Source organism: Neolamprologus multifasciatus, chromosome 14 (assembly GCF_963576455.1).
Source record: "Neolamprologus multifasciatus chromosome 14, fNeoMul1.2, whole genome shotgun sequence".
In the NCBI taxonomy this organism is placed as follows: Eukaryota; Metazoa; Chordata; class Actinopteri; order Cichliformes; family Cichlidae; genus Neolamprologus; species Neolamprologus multifasciatus.
Genome location: NC_140452.1, coordinates 34,421,723 through 34,446,216, shown reverse-complemented (window position 1 = coordinate 34,446,216; position 24,494 = coordinate 34,421,723). Strand labels below are relative to the sequence as shown.

Genomic DNA, 24,494 nt, shown 5'->3' with positions numbered 1-24,494 from the left:
ACCCAGACAAAATGACCCACTTTGCCTAACAATGATAACAGTCCCATCTCTGCATCTGGACATGGAGGACCCTCCCCATTCCAAACACACACTCAGCAAAAGCTGTAGATCAGAACGCAGCCCCACTGTGGGTGTCCCATGTTGTATTTTTACAGCCTTGATCTAGTTATTTACTCGAGGCTGGGAAAGGAACTTATTAAACCCAAGGTTCAACCTAAAAAATATACAAGTAAATTATAAGGTTATGTGACAGATCACTGTCCAGTGTGTCGAGGTAAACATTTATGATGTCTTTAGCAGTAATTACTCACACACTCCGTCTTAATCCCCTGTAATTCAAACCTCCAGTAACCTACTCCTAATCCTCACTTTGGCAGTAGCAGGGATGTAATTGAAACTCAGCCTCTTCTCAGGTGTGTTTAAGTGTGTGAGACACTTTCCAGCTGCATACACCCATCAGAAAGAAAAAAAAAATTCTTGTATGGGCATATATTTTTCAAATTCTCTGTGAAATGTAGTTTGGATAAATATAACTGGAAAAGACTAAGCAATAGTTAGTCTTAGAAACATTTAGGGACACGTTGAAAGGGTCTACGTAGTAATTTGACAGTTTTTGATGATGTTGATATTCATCAGGGTAAAGTGTAGGCTCTCCGTAATTCTCCATTTCATATGACAAAACATCACTATTTTTGCACGTTTCATACTGCTTTTAAACATTACCACACTTCCTGATGTTGTGTCAAGTTGGATGGCCAAGCCACCACCGGAAGTAGCTTCATGAAGCTAATCATTATCTAATCTGCTTTTGCTTATCGGAGAAATGTGAGCTACAACTTTTCTAAATTATGAGGATACATCTTAATTTAAATTATGAGAGTTTAAAAACGACAATCTTTAGGGTTTTTTTCTGACCTTTACTTTGAAAGTGTAGCGGTCGCACATGCGTGTTTGACACAGACACGGATGTCTGTTTTATGGTCGGCTGCGCGGTCGGAAGGCGGGGTTCACAGTAGGATAAATTCCTGTTTGGAACTGCGGTGGAGTCACTAGTAGGTGTAACTTTCTCCAGAGTAAGATCTCTCTTCGTGGACTTTGAGGGTTAACTACTTGAGTTGTCGTTTGAACGGCAGCGAAAAAGCGGACTAATACCAGCTGCAATTTCACCTGCGGGACAAGTCTAATCGAAGCCCCTCGGGTTAGTTAGGTAAGGACTAGCGTTTTTTGTGTGTTTTAATTGACTTCAAGCATTGCATCTAATTTAAAGAAATAAAATAAGAAAACATGCCCGCATCCTGGCGGAAAAATATTTTGTCGTTTTTGTTTTTTCAAAGAACCAAAGGGAAGTTAATTGTTGTTCTGCATAATTGTAGTTGTGTTCACGTGACCTGTTTTGTATTGTTTTTGTTGTTTTTCTTAAAGCACTTTAAAACTGGACTGGTAGTTGTTTAAATGTTTGACGGGTGGGGGTCGCCTCTATTGCAGAAATTAATAAGTTAATGTTCACGCTTCCTGCTATTTCCTCACCAGATAGAGTTGCGGAATATTGTGGCTGAGTGCAGATTTGGAGTGCGTCAAACTTCTGAACACGATGTTTTATAAAAGCACTCTGGTTGATCATTTGAAAACTGCATGTTAAATCCATTTCCGTGTTTTCTCAGCAATATTATTATTATTATTGTTGTTGTTGTTATTAACAGCACGCCCCAGTTGGTGAATAAACGTGGCAGCTATACAACTTGCCCTAATTTATGTTCACACTGAAAATACTGCACCTCTTCAGTAAGTCCCCACCGAGAATTGAGTCTGGCTCTTGTGGCCAGTTTTAGGCTGAAGCATTTTCCCCAAAATTGTCCTAAATCTTATTTTGAGCTCAAATTAAAAGGAACGAAGAGTGCAGTTCAAGTGTTCTGGCTAGGGATAGCTTGTGATGTTTAGACACAGTGAGTAAGACTTAGTCAGACCTTGCAACACTGGATGAATGATTTTGCTGCTTTAAGAGGGAGTAAAGGTATATGTGTTTATTCATGAGTCACAACCATCTATTATGGAAGTGGTTTAAAAAATGCATGCAGTGGTAGATGACTTCTTCAAGTAAAATAAATGTCATCCTAATTGCCTCTCCTAATGTTTATGTAGGTGTTGCAAGTATCAAAATGAAGCACATGTCCTTATTGTGCCTCTGTGCATTGGTGGCCTTGTGCAGCCATAAGGGGGTGCTGTCCCAAGCACCATCTTACGGTGAAAGGGGCTCTGATCTCGGCATCCAGGTGTTTCAGCAAGTAGTTCATGCCAAGCCCCTGGAAAATGTGGTGCTCTCGCCTCATGGGGTGGCTTCAATCCTTGGCATGCTGTTATCTGGAGCCCACGGGGACACGAGGAAGCAAATCCTCAATGCTCTCCGTTACAAGAAAAATGGTAAGGACTATTTCAGGCTATAGATGTCTTCTGAGTCCTACAGTTTTTAGCCTAATGTATAAAAACCGTGGGTGGTGTTGAGGAACAGTTAAAAGTTTACCTGGTTTGCACAGGTCCTTACAAGATGTTGAAGAAGCTGCATAAGAACTTGACGGGCAAAGCCAACCAGGACATCGTGCTGATCGCAAATGCTATGTTCAGCCAGAAGGATTTCCCCATGCAGGAGGCTTTTGTGACTTCCAACAAAGAGAACTTCCAGTGTCAGAGCAGGAGCCTGGACTTCAGCAGCCCTGATGCAGCAGCCGATGAAATTAATGAGTGGGTCAACAATAAAACCAAAGGTAACACTGGCTGTCAATTATATAGCTGTATACAGAAACTAAACTTCCATCTTTGAATGCAGTTGAGTCTCAGAGTGTAGGCATTCCTTCCCTAAAGTGGGTGCAGAAGGACTGGTTTTACCTAAGGAAGGGGAGACTTCTGCGTCCATGTTTTGGACTTTTTGTATACTTGGCTACAAGGCTTATTGTCACCTACAAGATCGTTTTCCTTTTCTGCATGAACACATTGAAAATACTGCAGGACTGTTATTCAGCCCATGTTCTAAAACGTCTGACTTGATGGAATAATGCTCCTATGTTTATCCAGGTCACATCCCCAGCTTGATCAAAGCAGACATGCTGGATCCTGCTCTGACCCGTCTGGTCGTTGTCAACTCCATCTACTTCAAAGGCTTGTGGAAGTCTCGCTTCCAGCCTGAGAACACCAAGATGAGGACCTTCACCCGGGGCGATGGAATCGATATTAAAGTTCCAATGATGTCCCAGCTATCAATCTTTAACATAGGTGAGTGGTGATGTGAGACTAAGCATTTAAATGTGTCTAAAAGAGCAGTCAGTGTTTTAGATAAATCATGATGCTAAAAAAAGGCCATATTATTCTACATTACTATCAGTCTATATTGTTTTCCACTGCAAAGCAGCCTTTAGATACATTTTCACAATAATTAGAAAGCTCTTCTGCAACATTGGCTACAGACTAGTAAAAATTCACTGGCTACTGTGAATGCTTGTGCTACAAAGTCTCTCTTGGCTTATCAACCATTACATTACTGCGGTGTGGGGTTTACAGAAGTTCAGTTTTGTCAGCGCCATATATTTGTTCTATGTTACTAATGTAGCTTTATGATTTGAGAGTTCAGAATAATTCCTATTGATCATATACTGGACCTTGGTGCAGCTCCTCAGCTCATCCATTGTTGGAAACGAGCTGGTGTCCCTCTTCTCACTGCCCTTTTTAGCAAGCCTTCTTGTGATTGGAAGAAGAAAGCTCACCCACTAGTGAGTGGGGCTTCTGTGCTCACAGCCGGCACGGTGTATTTTAAGTGACCAATCTGGCGCATTTGCATCATGCAGTCAAGAATAGGAAAAAAAAAAGCTGGGAAATGGCATATTTAGAGCAGCATGAGCTTTTGCCTTTCCAATTTTTATATACTATGTCCTACTTATATTACACCTTGTTGACCTTGTTTAATAGGGAAACCACTGCACCAGTGTCAGTTATTTGTCACAGAAAATAATGAAAAGCATAACTTCAGCACAACATTGGGTTGGTTCACTTTTCTTTCAGTACCTGATGCTTCTCTGAACTTTACCTTGTACAGCCTTCATTGATAATAGACCTCATCTGCCATCATCTACTGCCAAATTATTGCACTTCAGGTTTATTATAATGCAGGTGCAGTCACTGCCAGTTTATGGTTCATATGCGAGTTTGTGTTGAGTTAGGTTTTTTTGTTTTGTTTTTTAAGGACTTGGACATGCCACTTCTGTAGGATATTATTTAGTCCTGTGTGAAATGAAATGATACACCAGTCAGAGGTCTATATTTAGGTGACTTGTCAGAGTTGTGCTGGCCCGCGAGTGCTGTGGACAGACGCTCTTGAACTAAGGCCGTGTTAAGCTGCAAGTTACAGATATCTAACTTTCTTCAGTGTCCTAAAGTGTTTTGAGTTTAGTGTTGATAGTCTGTTGCTTGGATTATTGTCTTCAAGCTAGCACATGGGTCCTAAAGAGAACACTAGAATGTGCAATGCCCTGGTAAAGTAATGTTTTATGGCTGTCATGGCATTTACACTTACTTGGCAATCTGACTTTGTAATAGGTAGGTTGGTGTAATAAGCATATACAGCCTGAAAATGGGAGGGAGTCTTGATACCCCTGGTGCGGTACTGCTCTTATGTTATGTGCTTTGATTCAGCTCCACATTTGCTGTTCTTGTATATCATCCAAGAGCATCTACTTGCACGTAAAGGTGATACTTAAAAGCTATAAAGTGCTGTCTCAAACTTTAAGCAATGTTAATGACATATTTGAATTGAGTGAAATGCTGAAAGCTGCAAAAACTGTACCATGCATATGTCTTATGCTATACCCCCTTATTAGCTGATTTAACACAGTATTCTTACAGTTGGTGTTCTTCATGGGTCTTTTCTGGGAGAGTACGTTTGTCCTCAGGAAGCCGGGGATTTTCTGCTTCCAGACTAAATAGAAAGTGATAACCATCACTGATTACCATTGTGGTTAAACAAAAACATTTACCCACACAAATTCAGAGTTGTTCAGTGGAAAGTCCTGGCAAAATCTGGAGTTTGGCAAGACTTGGAAAAAAAATAAATTTGCTTATTAAAACAAAGTAAGAAAGAGCTGGAGAAAAATCCCCAAATTTACAAGTGTAACCATGGGATGAAACCTGTTTTTGTCATTCTTCTTTTTTCTTTCTTTCTTTCTTTTTCTTCCTTTTTTTTTGTTTTTTTGTCACACCTCAAACACTTCAAAATGTGTTCTGTCTTATTAATGTCTTTGCCTCGAATTAACCTTAAGCTGATGGATGGGTACTGGATTGATCCCACAAGGGAAATTACAGCAGCAGCTCACAGTACATACAAACATATGCTGTAGTACTTAACTATAAACATCAAGTACTACAGCACCATACTGAAGGCCTCATAATGTGAGCTAATACAAAGTTATACATGCAACAGTAATTAAGTAAAATGATAGCTTGATGTTTTTGTTGATCTTCATTTCCTTAATTCCCCCATAAAACATTTTGAAAACCTTAACTTTCTTCCTCTGGACCATTCAGTATAAAACAGTGAGCTTCGACTGGCATTTATAATTTTCTGTGGGAGAGCAGAATTCATGTTTCTGTTAATCATGATGATTAATAGTGACTGTCTTACAGATAGTTTAACTTAGAACTCAGTGATCCAGGAGAAAGTTTTGAGGGTCATCAAGGTGTGCTGTGCTAAAAGGGCGATTACAGATGTGTGTGGCGTTCAGTACTTTTAGTGTTTACTTGTCTTTTAGATTTTATTTGTATTTGACCATTGTGTATATGGTAAACTTCATTATTACGGAAATGGTGATGGCTGGTGCAGGGTTGGTAGAAAGATAATGTGGAGGGGATGGAAGTCTGTTTTGTCTAACTTCAGATTTTTGTATTCTGCTAGGCCTAGCCTCCACACCCCAGGGGCTCAAATACAAGGTAATTGAGCTTCCTTATCATGGCAACACCATCAGCATGCTAATCGTTCTCCCGTCTGAAGAGGACACCCCTCTGTCTCATGTGATTCCCCACATCAGCACAGCCACAGTGCAGAGTTGGACCAAACTGATGCACATGAGGAAAGTCCGCCTGCTCATCCCAAAGTAAGGCACAAACGCACATAAATATAATGTCCCTTCAAATTTGATACATGGTGACATTGTCTGTTACGTTGTGTTCTCAGGTTTACGGCTGATGCAGAGGTGGATTTGAAGGATCCACTTTCAGCTCTGGGAATCACGAACATTTTCAGTGAGGGCAAAGCTGACTTCAGACACCTCAGTGAGTGAAAGCAGAGTCACTGCAAACCAGACGCTGACGCATGTTCTCTTGCACCACCACAGTATTTATCCAGTCTATTTAGATATGAGCAGAGCCTGGAAGTATGAATGGATTGTTGCTGTTTACAGAGAGTCACTGATGGCCAGTAAGGAGCTTGAATCGTAGTTGGCTGTTCACTGTGAAACACTGAATCACTGCTCCTCTTGTCTCGCCATTCATCATCTTCTTGAAAGTTTGGAATGAGAAGAGATGGGGATGAAGAGCTCTAGTGCCACCCTGTGGTGTAATTGGCCAAGAGTTTGTAGGATTTTCCCTAGGAAAGTACCCCATCAGCTTTCCAGCAGATGGGGATGCTCTATTGCCATCATGTGGTGTAGCTTACAAACATACTTTTATATTTATGCAATCTATGTTGCATGTGGCAAGTCTGGTTCATACTGAGAAAGCAAAGATGATTGTGTATTGTTGTTTCCTCAGGTTCGGAGCCTGTGCATGTATCCAAGGCACTCCAGAAAGCCAAAATAATCGTGAATGAAGATGGAACAAAAGCAGCAGCAGCCACTAGTGAGCATTTGTTCAGTAAGCCTCATCTTTAACTTAAAGTTTCTCCCATGTTTTAACAATGTTCTGTTTTGCTTTTGTTTAGCTGCTATTTTGTTGGCCCGTTCCTCCCCACCCTGGGTTACAGTTGACAGACCTTTTGCATTCCTCATCAGACATAACCCGACAGGTACAGATTTTCTTCCATTTCCACCTTAAAATACTGAAAAATGTTTGATTGTAAAGCACGGCACCATGACGAGTTCTCCTTGCGTCTGTCTCCAGGTACCGTCCTCTTTATGGGCCAGATCAACGAGCCTTGAGCCCAGCCCCGTCATCAACCACAGCATCATTTATCACAACAGGATATGCTTATACACTGCCATGTATCAGAATACAAAGTAAACATAAACACACCCCTACATATACAGAACACACTTTGCTGAACATGTTTGTACAATGTGGATATATGATGTGATTTGTTTTAAATGTTGCTTTTTATGTTACTTATTTTCTGTATTGCATAACATGCTGTATAAAATGTATTTTGCTGACTAAATTTTCCAGCTGTTTTAATTTTTTTTGTATACTTTTTTTGAATTGATGACATTTTTAAAAGACTGAATGTCAGTTGTGTATTTTCTCTTCTCTGGAGTAGGATAATCAGTTTATTTTAGTTTGTAAGTTTGCCCAAATAACTAAACATTCTCTGATGTTTCTGTCAGTTCAGTTAAGTTTATTTTAATAAAGACAGAATATCAAATAAAAATCAAAAAAACACTTTGCATAAAAGTTATATATTTATTTGGATGTTATTGAGTGAAATAAGTATTTGATGTCCAAGCAAAACATCACTTAGTAATCGGGGGAGAAACTCTTGTTGGTGTGCACAACACTTTCTTGTAGTTGGTTACCAGGTTTGCACACATCTCATGAGGGATTTTGGTCCGCTCCTCTTTACAGAAACTCTCTAAATTCTTTAGGTTACTTAGCTGCTGCTTAGCAACTCCAAGCTTCAGCTCCCTTCACAGAATTTCTATAGGACTTAGGTCTGGAGATTGGCTGGGCCACTCCATGTACTGGTTCTTTAGCTACTCCATTGCAGCCTTGGCAGTGTGTTTCAGATCATAAGTTCTACACAAAACGAGGTGAGATCAGGAATCTCGAATTCATTGAGTGTAATCAAATCTGTGGGAGCCAGAATTCAGGCTGGGTTGTAGGGGGTGAAATACTTATTTCACTCAATGACATGTAAATCAATGCGTAATTTTCATGAATATATTTCTGGATTTTCCGTTGCTTTTCTTCACTAAAAAATGAAAGTATCATAAGATTTGAGACTGTTCAATTCTTTTGAAATGAGCAAACGTATACATTTAGCAGGACATCAAATAATTATTTTCTCTACTATGGTAGTTTTACATGTATATCTGAATATTATGGTACTTTTTTTTTCAATTATAGACTCTCTGGCAGTCATATATTAGTAATTTAGCGGATCCATCTAGTTTTTAGTCAGCGTCAACAATGTACTTGAAAGCTTTTCATTATTGAGGGTCATGGATGGCTTGTTTATACAAGTTCCACAATAAAAAAAAATTCTGTTTTGGTCATGTGGGTGCCAATAAAACCCAGGGTAAAAAGTCCAAATCCTGTGTTACATAAATGAATTAAAAGATATTTTACAAATTGTTAAAACCCCATATATCATTTACAATAGGACAAAGACACCAATTTTACCATATACAGTACTGTGCACACTCTACTGTATCTCCTTGCATGTCTACATGATGTCTCTGTCTTTTTTTCTTTTGTTTTCTTTTCCTTTTAAAAAAAAATATAGACGCAAATGGTAGCATATACAATGAGAAGAGAACTGGACAAAGAATGAGACTTTGAGGTACTCCGTATTGCATGGAAACAGTGTTAGAAGAGGACCTGCTAGTCAGGTAAGACTAAAACATTATCTCAAGAAGTGAGATCAAGATCTTCTACTTGGACTGAATGCAGCAGTGAGATTCAGTAATACGAGTATACAGAGTCGCCATCATCAACAATACATCAGAGACTATTAAAAAGTCTTAAAAGAGCAGGTCCTGTGCTGTGATGGAATATCAAACCAGACTAGAAACGACACCGGTATCATTATCGTGTAGAAAAGCCTGCAGCTGCTGGAAGAACACTTTCTCTAACCGTTGGATAGACTGAGACTGGTCTAAAATTAGATGGTTCTGCAAGGTCAAAATGTATTTCTTAATGACAGATTTGTATTGGTTTTACTCGTTTTAAGAAGGTTGTCTACGGAAGAGGATTAGGGCCACTGGGGGAAAAAAGTGGGCACGTCTTTTTTTTTCTTCTTTTCCAGAATTCAGAGGAAAAAAGTCAGAATTCTGAGATTAAAGTCAGAAAAGAAGAAAAAGATAGACGTGCCCAGTGGCCTTAATCCTCTTCCGTAGGTTGTCACTGTCCCTGTCATTGAACAAATATTTGTAATTGTTGGTGGCCCTATTACGTGAAAAACTCGTTTAAACAGACGAAAGGGAATTATATGTGATTTACTTATAGTTGGGTCTAACTCAGCAATATTAGTTAGCGTCTCGTGGCACTTGTTGCTTGTGTTGTGATCCAGCGTCTGGAAAAACCAAATAGTCTCGCATACAGCATTTATAAAATTCACAGTCTGAATTCGTTGGTCGCATTCCTCACGTTATTACGGTGATCCCGACAGCGGCTCCGGGTGTCAGCTGATCCTCCTTTACTGGCGAGTAAGGAGGAAAATCAGCTGAAGGAAAACACTCCTGGCTAGTTAAAACCATGGCTGCGGAGATTCACTCGAGGCCCCAGACAGCTAGACCGGTTCTGTTGAACAAGATCGAGGGACACTCGGACGCTGTCAATGCAGCCGTTTTAATACCCAAAGAAGATGGAGTAATCACGGTTAGCGAGGACAGGTATGTTTACCAGACAAGCTAAGTGTAGCCTAATACGAGCTAGCGGGGGCTCGGTCTATTTACTGGTCTTTAGACTCATAATACCTGATGCACTGGCTTAAGAAGGACAGAATAAAGATAATAAGCAACTTGTATCGCTTTGAGAATATATATTTTCTAGGCTTCATAATAGCCGAGGAGAGCGTAGGAGGGTGTGGGGATAGAAATACACTCAGAATCTGAGTTCAATCCGGAAAATCTCTGGATAATAGTAATGGACCTAATACGAAATGTAAAAATAAAGCTTCTTTTGTTCAGTATGTACCGTTTATTATTACTACTCGTGGCTTAATATGTGTAAAGATATTAAAACTGCTTGCAATGTTGTGCTTACTAGCTAGCTTGCTACCGAGTACAGTAAACATTACTGTCAAAATGATGCCTTCAGGTGCTCGAGGATTTATTTGTCGAAATGGAACCCATTTTTTTGTAGTAATCGAAGTGGCTGTGCTTTATCTTATTTTTTTAAATTTTTTTGTGGACATTAAATACCACACTTAGACATGTTAGATTTTAGAAAATGCATGCTTGGACACAAGTGTTAAAAAAGAGACTACATCCACCTTCAGAGTAAAGGGAACTCAGTTAATACGAACAATGTTACACAGTACATATGAAAAGGAGAAGTTGTGGGGTGTTAAAACAGGTTCCTTGAAGAAAGCTGCACAGACGCTGTGTTTCATGTCTGTTTTTCTTTTCCTCGCATGCAGACACGTTACTTGCTAGTAAATGAAACTGACTGAATTCCCTTTTTAATGGAAGAAAAAGGCTGTGGGAAGCGTACTTTGCCTGCACTTGAAATGAAAAGTGCTGAAGATGCAACAGTACACGAGAATCCCGCAAAGCTGCCCAGTTTCCTATGTAAATGGCACGTTTAATGACCGAGTCATAAGGTGTTACAGTGGAAAGAATCAAAACCAAATCTGCATTAGAAGTGCTTTTATTAAAATCAGGTTCCAGATGTTAGCAGGCCAAAAGAAGATCCAAGAAGTGGTTTAATGCTAAGTTTAGCTTTGAGTCACCTCTTCTACAATGTGGTTTCATTTGTGATCTCAGTCAAGCATGAAGTCGGCATCACTTCTGGTATTAATATTACTTCTGACAGTCAGGTCTTGTCAAGGTACAGAGTACTTTCCTCCATGGAAGGTGTTAAGTTTAATGTCATAAAATACGTCCTGCACAGAATGAGAATGTCGTTGCTTGTAGTTAACTGAACACTGGAGACTACATTAAATGTTCACCTGTGTGGCATGTTCCTGCAGAACCATCCGTGTGTGGCTGAAGAGAGACAGTGGTCAGTACTGGCCGAGCATCTACCATACAGTCTCCTGTAAGTAACGCTGTATCACGCTTGGGTGAGACTACTTTGAAATGTCATCAGTTACTGATTTTATTTGACATGGCTGTTTCTCCCATTAGCCACGTACTTAACTGCTGCAGAATCAAGAGTGCCACAAATGTTGTTATTGATCACATATTCTCATATATCTTCGTGCGTTTCTTACGAGTGCATTTTTATCGCTGCTGCTTTGTAATCAGATCAGGTTGAGGTTTTTCCTGATGACAGAAGGGTTGTGTCTGGCTTGCACTGCTCATGAACGTGTCTGTGTTGCACATTATTGAAGTTTGAGAGACGGCGATGTTGCCAGGGAGGAATTTTAGAGGGATGACATCTACTGCTCGATTTCATCTTGATGCAATTTTTCCTGTCCTCACAACAAAAGAGGCATGAATTAATAGCAGTTGATCTTTATGAAAGAACATTTTTCTAATTTGAATCCTTCCATAATTTAAAGCTACAGCTGAAGTCAGAATTAAACAAATACATTCAGAAACTGATGACAGTTATTTTCATCCATTACCTCCCTGCTCTGACTGCATTTACAGCCATATAATGAAACCCCCTGTGTGTGACGTTGCCGCTCACTGTGAATGTCTTCACTTCTTTCCAGCTCCATGCTCTTGCATGTCGTATCACCACGACAGCAGGCGCATCTTCATAGGCCAGGACAATGGGGCGATTGTGGTGAGTGTAGCTAACCCAGACACGTTGGCTTCATATTTTATTTGTTGAATCTGGCTTTAGGGGGTTTGAAGAGTTATTTGATTTGAAGTTATTTCTGTTTGTTTGCTCGAATTGCAGGAGTTTCTCATCTCCGAAGACTTCAACAAGATGAACCACGTGAAAACGTATCCAGGTGAGATCATGAGATGAGAAAATTAATAGAAGAAGTAGAGTCCAGTTTGAGTGTACGAGGCTAATCAGCGAGTCATTCGACTTAAATTAAAAGGCCTAACTCTACGTGGTGGATTATTAAACCACAGATGATATCAAAATCGAAGGCAATGATGAAGTGCCTTAAAACTGCATTCTTTTTAATAGCAACCAGGGGCATTACCTGGCAGGTGAACAGGTCAAAAGGTTGTATAGAAGTCTATGGGACAACAGCCCTCAGCCTTGACTTGTGTGAAAACTTTCCTGATGATTTTATGGCCTAAATTATTCATTTCAGGTCATAATGAATAACACATTAAGTCCATTTTTATAAATTCTGGTCACTGTAAGTTGCAGAAAGGAGGCTTATCCAGGGTATCGGCTAATGACTTGTTAAAACACACTTTGTGTGGTTTGACAGTCACAGAACAGCCACACAGGGGGAGCAGCGTGTGTTTATGTGAGAGGAGCAGTGTTTGCACAAACATGTCTACTTTCTGATGAACGAGAGCAAGTACTGAACACGGAGGAGCCACTGAAACTAAAATATTGATCCTAGTATTGATTCGATACCAATATCAGCATTGGCATCAGTACTGTTGATATTTAGATTGGTTGCCCCTCCCCCCAAATAAAAAGTTGTCAAATGATTGTTACTTCACTCAATCTGTACTTTTTACACATCCACTTCCCTTTTTCAAACTTCAAAAAGCTTGTAAAGAAGAACTTGTCAGTTTCCGGTTAGTGGACACTATGACACAGCAAAGGCCCTGACTGACAGCTGGGAGGTTAATAAGTGAGGAAATGAGATTGAAAACTTTCTTGGTTGGTGCATGACTCGCCAGATTAAGAGAGAAGGAAAAAGACAGTATTACAAATGTGCCACGGCTTCAGCCGGTCCGGGATGTCAACAGCCCTTAGCCTGAGTGAGTCATCTGTTGCAGAGACGCTGCAAATGAGCTGTCAAAAAGAGAACTGATGACGTGGTTTGAAAACTACTGGTGTATTATCAGATAGCATCACCCACAAAATATTTCTTCATCGCAATAAGAAGTCAGAAGGTCAGCCCTCCACAAATGCACGTTTAAACTGTGCTAATAGATCCAAGTGGAAGGCGTTTGAGAAAATTCTTTTGCTTTGTAACACAGCCACCTTTAAACTGTTATTCCACTGTGATCTTCATCTGCTGTTATACTGCCACTGTTGCTTGTTCCTGTGACTGTACCAGCAGCTATTTATCCTCCTCAGCAGGCTTGAGCCAGCACATGTCACCACTATAATGGTCCATCTGGTTTCTACCGTTCGTAGCACAATCAAGCTGCCAAGCCTGACCAGCAGCGACAGAAACCCACAGTCAGTTTAAACATAGCTGTGAGCCATACACAGTTTAGCATCATCACTGGCAGGCAGTGTTAATTTCCTTAGAGCTGTACACGAGAGAACATTGACCTCTTTTAATGTCCTTTATGCCAGCACGTGTTCAGTCTGCTTCTAAATTTTTGTAAAAGAATGATTTTAGAAAAATCCTTCCTCTCTGGACTTCAGTTTAATTACTTAGCAAAGTCTGTGCTCCATTTATTATGTGAGCGTGTTCACCGCGACCTGGTGAGGACATTCTTATTTGCCGTTATTAGTCATAATAGATGTAATAGCCATTACGTCACCAGCACTCAAGTCACCCACAGATTACAGATTTAAGTAAGTAAGCTAGACGGATTTAGGGGATAAAAATGTTCCTCTAGTTATGCAGACAAGACAAATGCAGTAAAAAGGAGTACAGACACTGGAAATACAAAATGAATAGTAATGGAGAGAATTAGTCATGTGGTCATGTGCACTTGGATTAGGCAAGTATGACTCCCTTCTGAACTTTATCAGTGATGTTTTACATTTCTCTCAGCCATAAAGATAATGGCAGTAATAAATAAGAAGGTTGTGTCATTTTACATTCAAAAGTTCCAAAGGTTAGCTTCACTGTGACGTCTATAAAAAAAACACACACACAATTTAATTCCATAATTCAGGCTCAGAAGAGGAGTTTGAGACTAATTTTTATTTTATTTGTCTTTGATTTGGTAACACTGACACTTGATTATTCAGTTCTGTACATGTGAACTTTACTAGTTAACAGAAGAAAACAACGGCAAGGCAATTATTCTGATTAGTGACATAAAGTGATCTGATTTAAAGCTGCTGTAGTCACCATATTTATATTTTCAGTGATTTAAATAAGCACACAATGGTTATTTCACTCATCTCACCCAGGTCATTTGGAAAGATTTTTTTCCTTTTTTTTCCTTTTTAGAGAAGGTGTAGAAAACATCTGGAATAAAAGATCCAGAAATCTTAACCTTACCAGAAGCCCTTGAAATTGAAACACAGGCTAATGTTGTGAAAGTAGGCCATATCTATTCTTATAATACCTTTCCTCTGTCCACTTTATAGTTAGTTTATGTTCTGTTGCCATTAATTACTGCTGCTTTCAATATACTTGGAAAAACCTACACATGGGTATGTGGGATTTATTGTGATTTATTTGAATGTAGCTGTTGGCCAGTTTGAAACAATACAGTACAACAGGAGTAGTTGAGTCCCTGCTGTTTGCAAAAGCTGAGATGTTGACTGCAAATTGTTTGAAAGGATTAGTTTGTGTGGATTACAGGAACACTAAGCAGAACCTGTGATTGGATCAGGACATAAAGAGAGCAAAGTCTTCTTTTTGTCATCTACATGCATTGTTGCTCTTTAGCACTTATTATGTATTTGTTCTTTGCAGCCCACCAGAACCGCGTGTCAGATATGGTCTTCTCCCTGGAGAGTGAGTGGGTGGTGAGTACCGGCCATGATAAGAGTGTGAGCTGGATGTGCACCCAGAGTGGCAGCATGCTGGGGAGACACTACTTCACTGCCTGGGCCTCCTGCCTGCAGTATCCTTTATTCACCGAGTGTTTGTGCCGCATTTAGAGTACAGTAACATGTAAAGCCAGTTCAAGCCCTGACTCCTCGCTCAGATACGATCAAGAGACACAGCACGCCTTCGTAGGCGACCACTCAGGACAGATCACTCTGCTGAAGCTGGAGAGGCAGACGTACTCCACCATCACTACACTGAAGGGTCATGAAGGTAAAGGCATACATGATACACACAAATGTCGCTTCCTTGATAAACAGGCACCAAATACCAACATTTATGCAGCAATTAAATACATAATTCCTGCCTTCTTTCTTGTTAGAGCTTTTTTTTTTCCTCCCAATTTACTCATGTGTGATGATATTCTCTCGAGGTCCTTCTTGTTTGCAACTTTTTAGGAGAGTTCTGGGTTATCTCTCATTAATATGCATCCACAAGCTTAAAGACCATCTTGCAGTCTGGAGATCTCGGTGGATAAACGTATAGATAAATGAAGCGATAACTGTACTGACTAGATTTTCTAGTCTATATATGTCCTAAAAACATTTAAAGTCATTCACTGTAACAGAGCTTATAGCACAATCAAAAACCACAGAACAGAAGTGTGGTTGAGATTTTGAAAATGTAAATCACAATCTTACAATTATTAACTTGTTAGACATCAAGGAGACCTGGATCAGGAGGAAAAATGGAAAAACGTTGGCTTATGTTGTTTTCCTATATGGTACCGTAAGGTTAGTGCTCATATATTGGGATATAAGTATTGTATTGAGCATAGAAGCTATACAGAAGCTAAAACGTCAGTATCAGCTCTTATTGATTCACATTATTTAATTCGTGATACCCACTAATTTGGAAGTTATCAAACAAAAAACTTCCAAATTAGGGACTTATGGCGAACAGTTGGTGTTTTTCTTGAGCTGAATCTCTCATCAATCGCTGACCGTTGGTCACCCCGGCACCAGTACGGGAAGCTGCTCCTGGAGGTGTAAGTGACGCAGCTGCTTGCACTGAAGGAACCGCACCAGCTGTCAGTATCATATCCTGGCTTCAAAATCGCCTCCAGAACTCATATCATATCACCAGGAATGTAATCTTCCTGTTCTATGACAGCTGCAGCTGGCACAAAAACAAGTTCCATTTGTCTTCCTATCAGGAAAACTGGTCTCACACAATAGTTCACCATGTTTACATATGCTTAAAACACCAGTTTGCTATAGTGAGAGTGAGGCAGAGACGTCTCCCCGTGTAACGTAAGATGATCTGCTCCTTGAGGCGGGGAGGGGGGGCTAAGTTAGTTCACTTTGCACAGGTAAAGACCAAACGATCAGATGACCCCCTATGAGCAAGCACTTGGCGAAAGTGGGAAGGAAAAACTCCCTTTTAACAGGAAGAAACCTCCAGCAGAACCAGACAATCCGATCCCACTGCTAGATGACAGACTAAACTGTCAGCAGCTGTTTGTGGAGCTGTATTGTGTTTGACCTGTTGTTGCATGATGTTTTCTTTCAGTCCACTCAGAAACAATCACAAGAAACATGTCTGCTCACAGCAGGCGGGTAAACGGAAAGAATGATCAACAAAGTTTAAAAAAACAGAAGTGGCGCTAACAGAAGATGTAAACACGTCATAGTTTACGGCACTACTGCTGCTGTTTGCCTTTAAGTGGCAAAATTCATCATGTCGAGTATAGCACTAAGCTGCAAAAGCCAGACCTTTCTTTCTCATTTCAACAGCTGTTTTGTTTTGGATGATGATGATGATGGTGTTGGTGGAAAATGCCTTCTCACTTGCAGCTCTACAAGTTCCTGTAACTGCTTGTTTTAGTTGAGGCTTGGCAGCTGCAATGTTTTCATGCTCATCAGAACCACTCAGTGGCCACTTGAGGCTTTTTAGATGGGAGAATGACTCAGTTTGTATCAAGATGCAAATGCAAACGATGATCTGTGACTCAGATGAGATTTGCAGTCATGGGGCTCAGTGTCCTTGTAGCTGTGCCAAGAAAATGGATCGCACAACAAATATGAACTGCCGAGACACTTGGCTGTGTGAGACAAACACTTCCCTGTGTTCTTCTTTCAGTTTTTGATAACCAGGCACTGAGTAAAATATGTGATCCTTTCAGAGCCTGTTTTTTTTTTTTTAGCCTCAAACTTGTCGTCTGTGGTATAGCCAGGTGGAACAGGCAAATCACACAATTTTATAAAACCTAAAAATACAAACGCTTGCATTAAACCAGTCTGAATCTTATTACCGCTCTCTTTGATCTGCACCTGTGCTCTGGTGCTTATGGTTACACATGGTAATTGGACAGATGGTGATACATATTAATAGGTGGGCTCCAACTGTGCACAAGCCCCAAATATTTAATGGAGATTATGTTCCATTAAAATTGGAAAAGACAACATAAAGGTCAGATGTAATGTCAGAGTCATCGCTGATATTACTGGTGTTTGAAGTTGCTCTATGTGGCTTTCATTTGGCTCAATAGCACAGAAATATGTAATATGTTATAGTGGTAGTGCGTGCTTATTAGACAAAATAATTAAATTATAGCTGGAGTCATTAAGAGAGTCATGCTGTAAAATGTTACTTGGAACTGGCTGCATTTCTCCCAGCGGGCACTGGGTGGAGCCAGCAGATCGCACCATGATCCTGTGTCCCGTTGAGCTCCTGGCAGAAGATGGAAACGCGTATAATGAGTCTGTTTTCTTTTGCATTCAGGTAGTGTAGGAGCGCTGTGGTGGGACCCAGTCCAGAGGCTGCTCTTCTCAGGGGCCTCCGACCACAGTGTCATTATGTGGGACATCGGAGGCCGCAAAGGACGAACGCTGCTCTTGCAGGGGCATCAGTAAGTTATCGAGTGTTGCTACATTCAGGCATGGGATCCCAGTTTGCTGTCATTCTGCTTTTTGTCAAAGATGTGGGAACTTCAAAGTGAGTTCGCAAAATGGGATGTTGATATGTGAACGATTCCTCAGGAATAAAGCTCCACGTCCCTGTTTTTATCCTTTTCACAGCAGTGTCTATGTGCAGTACACTCTGTAACTGCATCCTCTTGTCAAAGGCAGGTCTCGCCTAGTGTCAGTTGCAGCTTTCCGCAGGCACTGTCACCATTTTTATCTCCGGTCTTCATCCATATTTTACCACCTCCCAGGTACAGGAATTATCCACAAAGCCCATGTACATTGATGCATATCAGAGCCAGTCTCAAAAGACCCCGTTGTTCCCTGTCAGGATTTGCAGACATTTATCTCTCAGACACCCATAAACTGAGAGTTATGACACACTGCAGGTCTTAAACCCTGTTGTGGATCTGTATCTTTTTTTTTCCTTATCCTGTCCTCCAGTTTACTTATATATCAATGTCGGCCTGTTCTGCTTATTGTAGGTTTCCATACACAGCTTATACTTGGCCATGATGCAGCCTTCAGTTCATAAACTCTGTGAAGCAAGCTGTTTTAGTTCTCTTCCTTTTCCCTCTAAGCCAACTTTCATCTGATGGGCTGGCGCTCACAAGCAAAAGGTTGAACAGCAAGCGAGGCTGTTGTCGTCGTACCCTGAGATGATCGTATCCCTTGTTAGTTCATATACAAGAGTAGTAAAAAAGAAATCAAGTCTTAAGGATTCAGTCTGCAGCCTGAGCTGATGGCCACAGAGCATTCAGCACTAAATAACAAAAGTTGCAATAAACTTTTTAGTCTTAATCTAAAGTTGAAATTTTAACCTTAAGCGTGTTTAGTCTTCAGTTTATCTACTGTAGGAAAAGGATTAATCATTTGTGACCACTAGGGAGCAAATTACATTAAAATAGCTGACAGAAACATATAGAAACACTGTGAATTTATTTGTGCATCAACAGACTGAAAGTTGAAAATCGTTTCCAACGGTGTTTCTGACCACCAGGTGAACACTTGTCCACTATTGTTGTAGTTGTTAAGATATGTATTGTCTTGTCTGTATCTTTGACTCCTTTAGCGAGCGCGTTCAGGCTCTGCGTTACCTCCAGTTGACCAGGCAGTTGGTGTCATGCTCCGCTGATGGAGGCATCGCAGTGTGGAACATGGACACGCAGAGAGAAGAGGTTTGAATCATAAGCCAGTTTTCTCTGTGTGCACTGTTTTAGTATTAGATTGTTGCTATCAGTGGTAAAGAGTTTAGTCGCTCCTTTGTATTTTCATCTTAGTCCTTGTGTGAATGCTCGAGTGTCTCTGCATGTGTAATGTTAGCCTTCGAGTCTGTCTGTCTGCAGGCGCCTCAGTGGCTAGACAGCGACTCTTGTCAGAAGTGTGAGCAGCCTTTCTTCTGGAATATCAAACAGATGTGGGACACTAAGACCCTGGGACTTAGACAGGTAGGTTACTCATGCCTGTGTCCTTAGCATTTTGATGTTCTCATTATTAGTCACAATGTGATATGAGCTTGTTTCCTGTGTTGCAGCACCACTGCAGGAAATGCGGCAAAGCCGTGTGTGGAAAATGTAGCTCCAAACGCTCCACGTTTCCAATCATGGGCTTTGAGTTCCCGGTACGGGTGTGTGACGCCTGCTTTGAAACCATCAAAGAAGAAGAGTGAGTTTAATTTTGTGTAGTATTTAATCACATTATATAAGCCCTTTACCAGATTAGTGAGGGAAAGTAATGAAATGCTGTCATTGTGTGTGCAGTCGGACACCGCTGGCCACGTTCCACGAGGGGAAACACAACATCGCTCACATGGACATGGATCCATCGAGAGGCCTGATGGTCACTTGTGGAAGTGATCGCATTGTTAAGGTCAACAACAGTTCTTTGATACCAGATAATTCATGCATGTGAGCAGGCTGTGTTAAGCACAGAGCCTCTGAAGCAAAATGCAAACCAAAACAAATCAAGCCCACAATCTAGCTTTACCTATTTTTTTATATATGAAAACATTCATATTTACAGGCAGTCCTATAAAACCTTTCAGCATTATAAAAAGCAGCATGCTAAACCTTTTTAATCTGAATTAGAGCCTTAAAAATATCATTAAAAAACTGCTTTTATTTGGACTCCTGATTTCACACATCCACTAAAACCAGCACTGCATGTGACATTGTGCAGAGCTATGTCATGTTCATCCTCCTTCCAAAACAGATCTCAGTTAAATCTGAAAAACCTTAGATCATAATCTGTATGTAAAAGATGGAGATGGCCACCATGATGTCACCCATTGTTTCACAGACTACCTCTCTGAGTTTGGTATTTTGGACATCTTGATTTTTGAAACTGGACATGGCCATATTTGTATGGTAGAACTGGGAGTTATTAGCTAATGGTGGGGGTGGCTAATTAGCAAGAGCAACACATAATATACTGAACTATTAATGATTGTAATTAATATTGTGCAGGAATTTGTACACTATTGTGTTGTATTTATGGATGTATTGTATATGTGAATTGTCCAATAGCTGAGAGAGCAGTATATATACTGTAAACCTGAGAATGACTAAATTAACAACAAATTTGATTTGGCATATGAAGAATAAGAAACCAAGCTGTAACTTAAGTAACCCCACCAATTTTGGCTATCATTGTAGAAAGCAAATGATAGCTATAAATCTCTGCATTTTGCCATTAAATTATTTATATTTGGCTAAAATTAGTACCACATTATACATAACTTACTGTCATGGATGGTGTTAGCTGCCAATGGTTTTTGGTAAGCTACTAGGATTTCCACACACCTTTGCTAGCGGTAACATTTGCAAGGCAGATGTGGTTAGCCAGCAAGCTGGAACATATCTACACTACATAAATTAAATGATTAATTGAGTTACTAGATGTTCGAGACAGTGTTCTGTTGCCAAACATAAGCAGTCCCTCTATAAATTGAATGTCTGAATAGCTTACATAAAACGTGCTCTCTTCTGAGTAATGTTAGCTTACCATTTCTTGGTATTTGTTTTTATTGCATTCCAATTCTAAGCTACTGTTTACTAATGTTGCTCACTGTTGATGCTGAGATTGGAAGAGAGGCATTGAGCCAAGGCACTTGAAAACATGTTTGAATTTTCAAGAAGAAAAGAAAATCCTTTAAATTTCTCTGGTTTTAGATTCTCATTAATAAACATTTGCAACTTTTTTGTCATATGTGATGATAATAATGCAATCAAAGCTTTAGAAAGTTTAAAAATTCATGTTTTCACTTTTTGCATATATTGTCTCAACATTTTTGAATATCTGCCTTGCTTGAAAACCTTCTAGCCTGTTGTCTTTGGTGTTGTGTACACTGTTGTGGAGTTTGTGTTGTTTCATGTTTTCCTTACTTTACATCCACATTTATCTGTCCTGACATTCTTGTTGGCTGTTTGTCTCCACAGATATGGGATATGACACAGGTGGTTGGCTGTAGCTTAGCAACAGGCTTCTCCCCACGCTGATTGGCCAAGGCCTCTACACAGTGGCCCCACTGGCCCTTCATTTGCTCCGCCCATTCTTCTAATGTCATGGAAACCCCTCTGTACAGTACAGCTCCCCTTCACGCCTGAGATCTTCAGCTGCAGCCAGGCTTCTGCTCGGTGAACGTGTGCGTGTGTGTGCGTGTGTGCGTGTGTGTGTGTGTGTGTGCGTGCGTGTGTGCGTGCGTGTGTGCAGCCCTCCACATTATTTTTGCTTCTCATAACAATCTTTTCTTTAATTTCACCATCAGTCTTACATCAGATTGTTTGACTGATTTGATGCTCTGATCTGAAACGCAACCCTAAGCACAACGAGGACTGTGTGCATGTACATGTGTGCATTTGCTCTAACAGGTTCTCCTAAGAGACGAATGGTATTGATATCAGTGTTTACATTCAAGTATATCTGATTGCTTCTTTTGACAAAGGTCCTTTTTCCCTTTTTCTTTTTTCTTGGCCTTGAATTGTATGTGTTTCACTAAATCGCTGACTAGCCATTCCTGTAAAAACTTCCCTTGCTTATTAGTGTGGCCCACAAACTGCATATCACAGCATACCATCTGTATATAGCCCTGTGTCACGTGTGTGGAGGTGGATGCTTGAAATGACTCTCTCTGTCTCTGATTTCTTTCACTAGTTGGCCTTAAATCACTCTCAGGAGGTTTTACATCAGTAGGTTGTCACTAGGCGGGGCTCTGTTGATGTCAATTTTACCTTAAATAAATGTGTAATGTGAAAATTAATAGAACAGGCGCTTCTGTGAAGGATGAAGGAAATCTCTTGATAAAATATCTCCCAGGGGATTTGATGCAGCTGCGTGACATCAGTGACCAAGCCTCCGTCTCATCGTCTCAGGTGAAGGATGGAAAAGTTGGAAACATTCATACGAACGGGTTGCCGACAGCCACAAAGTCCTGTCGCCACCATTCCGAGGAGCTGCGTTACCGTTTGAGATGTGATTAGCATTAGCTTTGTAGGATAAATTCCCTAACGTCATGCTGGTGCAAATGAGTTTTTCAAAAAGCACAGCAGCATGCCACCTCTTAGATATGCGTCGCTTTCTTTGGAAAATATTTAAAATTGTGGTGTAAAAATTGATTTTCTGCCACCACAAAGGCTCTTGGGTACTAGACAGGTACTCTAAACTAATGTAGCACTTAATGCTGACGTGCTGAATTTGTCTCCAGCTAAATCGAGGTACAGCTGAGTGCTGCCTGCGTTCCTTCAAAAGCCTTAAAGAGAGAAGGACACAAAGCCTTTTTAAATGGTTTGCCAGTGCTTATGACTGTTCACTCGCGCTCACTCTCATGCACTCATGTCATCACAAAGCTCTCGTTTCCTCTCACCCTTTCTGATTTTTTTCAGTGTCCCAGGTTAAACACAGATGTGCATCTGTACATCAAGGATGTCTCATAACGTTCTCAGCACTGCACTTACTTGCACAATGCTTGCTTTTTGAATTAAAGAAAACATTTTTTGGTAAGTTCACCTGTGGAAGTAACGATAGCTTAATTCCATGTAGCATCCTTGTAAATAGCGGCTAATATCCCCTCATGTCAGACTAACGCTTGCCTTATTGTAAGTGGACAAATGAAGATTATGTTGGAACTCCTGATTTGAAAATGTACTCACATTCCAGTTTTTTGATTATGTAGTGTATATTTATATTTGTAGTAAAGTATTTATCAGTTATCAGTGTAAATGGATCCTTAGTTTTCTTTATTTCCCTTGTTATAAATGACAAACTAGACCTTCAGTAAAGCACATGCAAACTGGCTAATGTTGAAATGATCTGTGGTGTTGGATCATGTAGTATTTTACATGGCTACATGGATGGAGATTGGTTAGTTTGGGATGATTGTTATAGCAAAATAATGTATGATTTACATGCACACAATGCTATACTTGGGGTTAGACTGATAGCTGACAATAATATAAAGCTTTACAGGAAGGGTCATTTATTTTTAAATGTCAGCATACATATTGGGTTCTTTTGGGATTTATTTCTTCACAAAGTGGACACAGAAGCTCTGGTATAAAACATGACTTAAAATTTGTGCACTTATTAAAAAATAATATTATTAAAGCTGCGTATTTGTATTTTGTAACTGGCAGGAGTCAAGCTGAGAGGAGAAGAGTCCAAAGTTAAAAGTTTTAACATTAAAACTACGGTGGCCCTGAGAGGTCAAACACATATACTTAAGGAAACACCAGCAAATAGTAAAATGTCTATTTGACATTTAGGACCAATAGAAAAATTAAAAAATCACACAAAAGTCAATGGAAGTTTTGGGGGGGGGGGATCTCACAAAACTGAACAAAAACGAAATGTTTTTAGGGACACAGTATTGTGATGGAACTGCTGCGGAATAAAAGGTTTGTTTCTTTTAAGCGTCTTTCAGAACAAAGGGTTTATCTGTGACCTAAGGAAAAAGATGAGGGGTAGTATGTGTTTTAATCACATATTCATAAAATGCTGTAGATGCATGTTTGCTTTTAGCTGTTTACTGTTAGTTTGCTGGACAACTCTATTGTTGTGGAGGTGACAATCTCTTAGAATCTGGTCTCAGTTTAGGAAGAGTCTGGGTCTCCGGGCTTTCTCACTTCAAAGCCCAGTTGCAGCAAACCACCTATTTGTTCCCTCAATGGCAGATAATGCCTTTCATATCTGGCATAGAAAGGGCCTAAAATCCTTTGCAGACTTATATGAAGATGGACAATTTGTAAGTTTCTCTCAAATATCCGCCAAATTTGGCATAGCTCCAGCTCAGTTTTTTAGGTTCTTACAGGCCAGACACTACGTGCAGAGTGTGACAGCAGAATTCCCCCAGATGCCTCCACACAATCCAGTAGATGATTTTTTAATGGTAAACCCAACCTCAAGGGGCATAATATCAGCCTTGTACAGCTCAATTTCCAATTTACAAGGCTCTTCAGTAGCTGTTATCAAATCTAAATGGGAAAAGGACCTTACCTTTCGTATTACGGATGAACTGTGGGACTCTATCCTTGGCCAGGTTCACAATATATCAATGTGTGCTCGACATACACTCATCCAATTTAAGATAGTTCATCGGGGGCATTGGTCCAGGGATAGACTGGCACACA

The 24,494-nt window shown here is 40.2% G+C and overlaps 2 protein-coding genes across 2 annotated transcripts; both read left to right on the top strand.

The window, feature by feature from the left end:
• Positions 1 to 960: 960 nt before the first annotated feature.
• Positions 961 to 7,470, top strand: serpine2 (serpin peptidase inhibitor, clade E (nexin, plasminogen activator inhibitor type 1), member 2). Its single transcript, XM_085131650.1, has 9 exons — positions 961 to 1,207; positions 2,140 to 2,418; positions 2,532 to 2,759; positions 3,067 to 3,264; positions 5,933 to 6,131; positions 6,212 to 6,309; positions 6,787 to 6,873; positions 6,956 to 7,039; positions 7,135 to 7,470. Exons 2-9 carry the CDS (start codon positions 2,157 to 2,159, stop codon positions 7,170 to 7,172), a joined length of 1,194 nt encoding a protein of 397 aa, XP_084987776.1. The 5' UTR covers positions 961 to 1,207; positions 2,140 to 2,156; the 3' UTR covers positions 7,173 to 7,470.
• A 2,091-nt stretch (positions 7,471 to 9,561) lies between these two features.
• On the top strand, positions 9,562 to 23,472 carry wdfy1 (WD repeat and FYVE domain containing 1). Its single transcript, XM_085131649.1, has 12 exons — positions 9,562 to 9,800; positions 11,102 to 11,169; positions 11,792 to 11,865; positions 11,983 to 12,037; positions 14,831 to 14,981; positions 15,066 to 15,178; positions 17,690 to 17,816; positions 18,944 to 19,049; positions 19,218 to 19,319; positions 19,406 to 19,536; positions 19,632 to 19,740; positions 21,309 to 23,472. Exons 1-12 carry the CDS (start codon positions 9,664 to 9,666, stop codon positions 21,366 to 21,368), a joined length of 1,233 nt encoding a protein of 410 aa, XP_084987775.1. The 5' UTR covers positions 9,562 to 9,663; the 3' UTR covers positions 21,369 to 23,472.
• The last annotated feature ends 1,022 nt before the right edge of the window (positions 23,473 to 24,494 follow it).